The sequence below is a fragment of the Vanderwaltozyma polyspora genome, genomic scaffold, assembly GCF_000150035.1.
Source record: "Vanderwaltozyma polyspora DSM 70294 KpolScaffold1052 genomic scaffold, whole genome shotgun sequence".
NCBI lineage: Eukaryota > Fungi > Ascomycota > Saccharomycetes > Saccharomycetales > Saccharomycetaceae > Vanderwaltozyma > Vanderwaltozyma polyspora.
This window is the reverse complement of record NW_001834653.1, coordinates 35,096-41,892: the sequence shown is the minus strand read 5'-3', so window position 1 is coordinate 41,892 and position 6,797 is coordinate 35,096. Positions and strand designations below refer to the sequence as shown.

At 30.4% G+C, this 6,797-nt stretch overlaps 4 protein-coding genes across 5 annotated transcripts; 1 reads left to right on the top strand and 3 right to left on the bottom strand.

Annotated features, from left to right (window-relative positions):
* Window positions 1-291: 291 nt before the first annotated feature.
* Window positions 292-2,100, bottom strand: TAT1 (amino acid transporter TAT1; the record flags this gene model as incomplete). The annotated part of the gene is made up of 1 exon (XM_001644476.1): window positions 292-2,100. The coding sequence occupies one exon, from the start codon at window positions 2,098-2,100 to the stop codon at window positions 292-294; it is 1,809 nt and encodes a 602-aa protein (XP_001644526.1).
* Window positions 2,101-2,581: 481 nt separating this feature from the next.
* Window positions 2,582-3,055, bottom strand: Kpol_1052p13 (uncharacterized protein; the record flags this gene model as incomplete). The annotated part of the gene is made up of 1 exon (XM_001644475.1): window positions 2,582-3,055. The coding sequence occupies one exon, from the start codon at window positions 3,053-3,055 to the stop codon at window positions 2,582-2,584; it is 474 nt and encodes a 157-aa protein (XP_001644525.1).
* Window positions 3,056-4,073: 1,018 nt separating this feature from the next.
* Window positions 4,074-5,097, top strand: DET1 (the record flags this gene model as incomplete). Of its 2 annotated transcripts, none has more annotated exons than XM_001644474.2 (1): window positions 4,074-4,550. In XM_001644474.2, the coding sequence occupies one exon, from the start codon at window positions 4,074-4,076 to the stop codon at window positions 4,548-4,550; it is 477 nt and encodes a 158-aa protein (XP_001644524.1). The 2 variants fall into 2 exon arrangements, with proteins under 2 accessions (XP_001644524.1, XP_001644523.1); XM_001644473.1 differs by lacking the exon at window positions 4,074-4,550 and adding an exon at window positions 4,561-5,097.
* Window positions 5,098-5,789: 692 nt separating this feature from the next.
* ALG14 (N-acetylglucosaminyldiphosphodolichol N-acetylglucosaminyltransferase anchoring subunit ALG14) lies at window positions 5,790-6,500 on the bottom strand (the record flags this gene model as incomplete). Its single annotated transcript, XM_001644472.1, has 1 exon — window positions 5,790-6,500. One exon carries the CDS (start codon window positions 6,498-6,500, stop codon window positions 5,790-5,792), a length of 711 nt encoding a protein of 236 aa, XP_001644522.1.
* Window positions 6,501-6,797: the final 297 nt, after the last annotated feature.

Here is a 6,797-nt window from a genome sequence, read left to right as displayed (position 1 = left end):
ATATTTGATTCATTAGTTTCCTAGTTTGTGTCGTTACTTTGGATATTAAACGATACTCTAAGTACAAAGTTTATTGGTCAGACCTCATTTCCTATTCGGATTTTAAAGCATCTACTTATCTTGAAAGACTTAAAAGATTCTACTAAATTACTTAATTATGGTTCCATTTGTATTATCTTATTCTCTCTTCGATTACTTCCCTAACACTAACATTAAAACAAAAGCCCTTTATAATTCTACATAATCAGTTTTAAATTTATATTCTATATCTTTCTTGTCATAATTAAATGTTTATTCTTTGCTTTTAGTTATTATAACAGAGTTCATTGCTATTGATGAAGGAGGGGACTCGACAATAACTTGCTCTTCCGGTACATATATTTCTCTACCATAGCTTAAATCAATTTTATCAGAAGGTATATATAGTCTCCAGTCTTTATAATATGTCTTGTATCCAAGATATGCAATTAGAACAATAGGTGCCGCTAAATAATTTTGGAAAAACACTAAGACATCCAATTTTCCATCTTTTCCAATTGGTGCAATTGCTACCCAAAACTGTGAAATTAAACTAAACAATGCAATCGATAGTGCAATCCAAGATCCCCAGCATCCTGTAGGTGCTTTATATCCAATTTCATCTAATGACTTTCCTTGTTTTATCATTGCTCTTCTGAATCGTATATGTGATAAACATATTGACATCCAAAGAAATATTTGCGAAAGACCTGAAATGGCTAATAACCATGTAAATACTTCCTCTTTATATGGACTTGACGCAACAAATCCGATGGAACCAAATAGTGAAGCAAATAAAATACAATACCATGGCCGTCCTTCCTTATCGACGTAATTAAATATTTTGGGAATTTTCCCTTGTTCACTTAATGATAGTAATAGCCTTGTTGAAGAGTAAAAAGCAGAATTGGCAACTGAAACAATACTGATTAAAATCACAGCATTGATTAAGTGTGGTACTACCTTAACACCATGAGAAGCAATTGCTATTACAAATGGAGAAGAATGAGAGCCTCCCCCAGAAGTTGACCCCATTAATTGAGGGCTGTCGTATGGAACCAAGAAACCTATTAAGATCGTGGTTAGCATGTACAAAAATAAAATTCTGTATACAGTCTTTTTACAGGCACTAGGTATTGCCTTGATAGGGTTTTCTTGTTCTGCAGCAGTTAACGCTAGGACTTCAATGCCACCATAACTGAATGCTGCATAGCAGAATACTGAACAAACACCTTTAAATCCATTTGCAAATGCACCAGGGTTTTTCCAATATATCGTTCCAATATAACCGTCAGTTCCTATAGCACCTGTATTAATTAGAATTGCTAATAATACAAAACCAACCATCATCAATACTTTAAAAATATTGCACAAAAATTCTGCTTCAACATATCCCTTTGCACCAAAACAATTAGTTAAAACCACAATGACAAGTACAATGGCAACAAAGATGTTAGGATTAATATTAGTCCAATAGCCAATAGTCATTGCTGCTGTCACTAATTGCAATGGCATGACAGTAAGCCATTGAAGGGTATAAATGATGGAGATAGCAAAACCAAGAGCAGGATCGACTAGAATTGAAGGATACCGAATATAATTTCCAGTCAGTCCAGAGTAACATATTCCTAATTCACCAGCAGCTTGGACTATAAAATAAACCATGATAGATGCTACACCATAACCTATTACTAACCCTGCAGGTCCACTTTTCGCTAATACTTGACCATTACCCACCAATAGACCAGTACCAATCCCAGTACCTAAACTGATCATTAGTAAATGACGGGATTTGATTGATCTATTAAGTTGATTTTCTGTCTTTTCTTCATTCTCTAAAGGTTTTGAATCATCTCTTAAAGATTCAGATTCAAATGAATTTGTAATGCCAGAGGTGACCTGTGTGTCACCGTTCTTGATACCTTCATATTTAACTTTATCTCCTTCATTTAATTCATTAACTGACTTGAAATCAATATCAAGGTTTCTGCTTGTGTGAAGTGAAGAGTTAGTCTCATTTAAATGTTCAAATACAGTGCTTAACTTTCTTTCTTGAGAGCTAGAAAAATTATACGCACTCATAATATAATATTGTTTAATATATATTCCCTATATGGTATTTCTAAATCTTGAAGGTAGGAAAAATATACAAATTAACTATTACTATTTACATGTATTGCAGAAAGGTTATTTACAGAACAATATCCCCTTGAGCACCAAATTTGATGATCCGACTATCTTTTTATACTAGAGATTGTGGAAACATTGCTTCATCCTGTTTGTGTAGATAAATTTAGTTATTTTGTAATGACCGCAACATGAGTAGTACTGGATTAGCTTTAGTAAATTATTTTATGGCGTTATTCCATTTTTTATGGATGTATAACCTCTCGTATACTTAATATTAATAGAGTCCAGATCAACACAATAAATTAGATACATTATTTGTCAATTAATTGAGTCTTAATTAAGTAATATTATTAGTTATAATTGTGAATTTGAAGACTGACATTATAGATATATCTAATCATTCTGTATTCTTGAATTTTAGTGGGTGCACTTTTCAATCAGCATTTTTTTCTATCCAACTCTTTAGTCCATACCAGTCAACATCTGTCTTTGACAGGTCTTTAGGTACATAATAATCAACTGGGAATTTATTTCTCACTGCAACTAAGCAAGGCAGTGAAGTAACACCGAATTTTTCAGGCAAATGTTTGTTATCATCCCATTCCATTTCAACATCTACTGCATTAACATTCTTCTCAGTTTCTAATAAAATGATTCTTGTTAGGGCACCTGTTATTTTATTTGAAGTGGTATTATTTCTTTCTGAAAAGTTCAAGATGAGTGGTATATTACCTGATTGCAAAATTGTTGATGATAATTCATTTTCATCTCTTACTGCTAAAAAGGTTTGATTCTGTTTCTTTAAGTTTGAAATAGCATTAGCTTGTAAATACCAATTGGAAAATGATCTTTTAGCAATTGACAAATTTGAAATATTTAGGTTTCTGATTAACAATAGTTTTGGCATGATTAAAATCCTTTTTTTTTTGATTCAAATGTTTAATATAGTTTAATTAATTCAAGAAGAGTAATTAGACATCCATACAAAGAAATGAGCTAATTTAAATCAAATTTAAACCACGAACTTATAAACCGTAAGAGTGATTTTAATACTTAGGTAAATTACAACCTTATCTTCCAAACCATATATATATATATATATACTTCTCCTTACTCTGTATCGGTTACTATAGTGAGAGAAGGACAATAATTGCTCTTTAGCGTTAATATACCTGTTATGTCCTAGATTTCCAAAAGAAACTTGATTGCTAAAGCAAGGTAGTTTTGAACAACCCAATCGTCACCAAGCAGTAAATAGCTAACAATCAAGTTCAACACCTTTTTAAACCATATTAACAGATGGCAAGATCTCATTCAAGATTATGAATATACTTTAAATTAGTAAATTTATTAGTAACATTCGTTCAATTTTAAGAAAAAAAGAATAGTGTACTTATCTTCAGAAATATCAAATCAAGTAATTTTGATTATAGCAATGCCATGAAATTGAGGAATTTAAGTTTCGAATTCGAAATTGAAATCGGAATCGGAATCGAAGTAGAAATTGTCATTACAACGATAATGCATGATGAATCGAGTAATTAACGATTAATTAATAACTTGAATTTATCTTGATTTATAAGTATTTGTACGTTAATATGGTAATGAACACCTCTTTATATATTTAAATTTAATGATATATAATTAACTGTTTTATAACCGGAAATAATATTGCTGAAAACAGGAAGAAAGGAAGTGAAATTGATATTTATATATCTGGCCATTTAGAATTATTATTAAAATTTTAGTCAGGGTACTATAGAAAGATATTAATAAATATTAGAAACTTTTATATATAGTTTAAAAAGGTGAAAGTTTTTGCTGGAAAAGCTTTAAAATATTTTGAGATATTGTAGTGTATTGATAAAAGGATAGATTGATAGATTGATATAAAAGACAAAAAAAAAGAAAGTATTTTTCAAGCTATGAGTGTTGGTTATGAAACTGATAGTGCCAAAACTACAAATGGTTCTATAAATCAAGAATATTTATATGGTGGAAGCAGGGGAGCTTCTCACAAGCCAAGACTAATCGTTTTGATTAGACATGGTGAAAGTGAATCTAATAAAGATAAATTGGTCAATGAACATACTCCCAATCATCTAATACCACTAACTGAACATGGTTGGGCTCAAGCAAAAGCTGCAGGTATAAATTTATTGAATATTTTAAATGTTGACGATACATCTATTGTTGAAGAATTAAAAGAAAAGTACTCTGTTACTCAACATAACGATGCATTATTCGAGGTAAAAGATTATCATCGTTTCAATAAGAAGAAGGATTTAAATGTCGTATTTTATACTTCACCTTATAGAAGAACCAGAGAAACCTTAAAAGGTGTATTGGATGTGATAGATGAATATAATGAAAAAAATTCTGGCATAAAACTGATGAAATGACCAGATATGAGCCCTGTATAAAAAAAAATCAGCCACTTGGCGTCAAAAGCTTCCAACAGGTATTCATGATTCAAACGCCGGTTGTAATAACTTTCTACCAGAACAAAAAAATAATCTAATAAAGAATGAAAAAAGTTATATTTGTTACAGGGTCAAAGATGATCCAAGAATCAGAGAACAAGACTTTGGTAATTTCCAAGAGGTTCGTAGTATGCAAGATGTAATGGAAAAAAGACAAACGTATGGCCATTTTTTTTTCAGATTCCCTCAAGGTGAAAGTGCTGCTGACGTCTATGATAGAGTAGCAAGTTTCCAAGAAACCTTATTTAGATATTTTGAAAGAGATATTAAAAGAAAACCTAGAGATGTCGTTGTACTAGTTACACATGGTATATACAGTAGAGTTTTTCTAATGAAGTGGTTCCGTTGGACTTATGAGGAATTTGAGTCCTTTGTCAACGTTCCCAATGGTAGCATGATAGTGATGGAGCTGGATGAATCAATCGACAGATACGTTTTGAAGACGGAACTTCCAAGGTGGTGTTAATACATTCATATATTTTTAGCAATACGGCAATAAAAACAGTTAATAAAAGTGCATTTCAAACTGACTCAATTTTCTTCATTCAGTTTGGTTATTAGATAATGAAAATTGAACAACTGATGTAATAAAGAATTTTCCCAGACAAATTTAATATTTCTTCGAAAATAATTGATCCTTTGTTAATTTTCGAAGAAGGTAGCTTAATCAAAAATGTATTTTGTATATCCGATTATCATTCTGATTTAATATTCATCAGTCCTACTAGCTATAAATTTAATTAACAAAACAATTCGAAGTCTCTTCTTATGGATTGATGACGTTTAGCATATAATGATAAATTTTGTTAGCTTATAAAGTTTATACCTATCATAAAGCTTTTAAAATATATTATCCTAAATAAATATAATTGAGTATATATTATGTTAGTTAATATAAATATATTTCATTTTAACGATAGTATTTAATTTTCGATGCAATAAAAAGATAATGGTATAATTATCCATAAAGGTGAATCATTTCCCCAATAAGCTGTCTATAATAAATGATCAAACTTAAAAAGTACTTTATTTTTCTAATAATTCTATTTTCCAGATGCCATTACTGTAGATGATATATGAATGCAATATATAGGGTATGGCTTTATTTCACTTTCCCTTCTGTTGTAATGCATTGTATAAGTTTGGAAACTATTGTGTTTAGACTAAAATTCCAAAATATTTGACTCTATCACCCAATTTCTCTTTCAACTCTTCCCATTGAACAATAAACTCATCTGCAATCCAATATAGAACTTTTCCCGTTAAACTCAATGAATTTATTCTAGCCAGTGATTCAATATATACTATGTTTGAACTTGAAGAAAATGGGAAAATCAACTCTAATAGTTTAAACCATAGGGCAAGAATGCAACAAGTACCTGGACCATTAAACAAAACCAAATGCGGTGTATTTTTCATTGCTTGTCTTATTTCAAAAACATAACCAAAAGACTTTATTAAGGTCATTAAGATACTTTTTATACTGGTTAATTTAGATGCACCTACCTCTCTGGCTTTAACAAATCTGTAGTATTTTACTTTACAATCATATGATTTTGCTAATTCCTTAAATTTGTTATATGAATCCACATCAGAGTACCCTACATGTATTGTATTCCCAGAAGATAGAAGTATATTCTTGTAATTTTTTAATATTATCAAAAGTTCACCAGTATGACCACCAGACCCTAAAAAGACAAATACATGCAATTGGCCACCAAAATTCTTATATTTGTTCAACAAAGCTTGTGTTTGACGTACATGAGATTGTTTCTCATAAGTCCTAAAAATTGGTAGGATTGTTACTAGTCGCACTATAAAAAATGCTACGACAACTAAAAATAAAGAAGCAATGTATGCAACAGCCATTTTTCAATTTGAATAAGTTGTTTGCCTAATAACAATTAGACTTCCAAACAGAAATAAGTTTTTATTTGTAGATTTACATTAGATATTTAATCCTTTTTTATTAATCCATTTTGCTTGATATCTGATCAACTTTTTCTTTCGTCTAAAAGCTTCGATATTTATATTTCGCCTTGAAATATTAGTCCATATACAACAAGGAAGGTCTGTCACATAATGCTTTAAAGCTTTTAGTTATTCCATACATAAGTGAATTGATGTCATTTTATGTATTGACTCTATTAGAGCAATTGAATGACT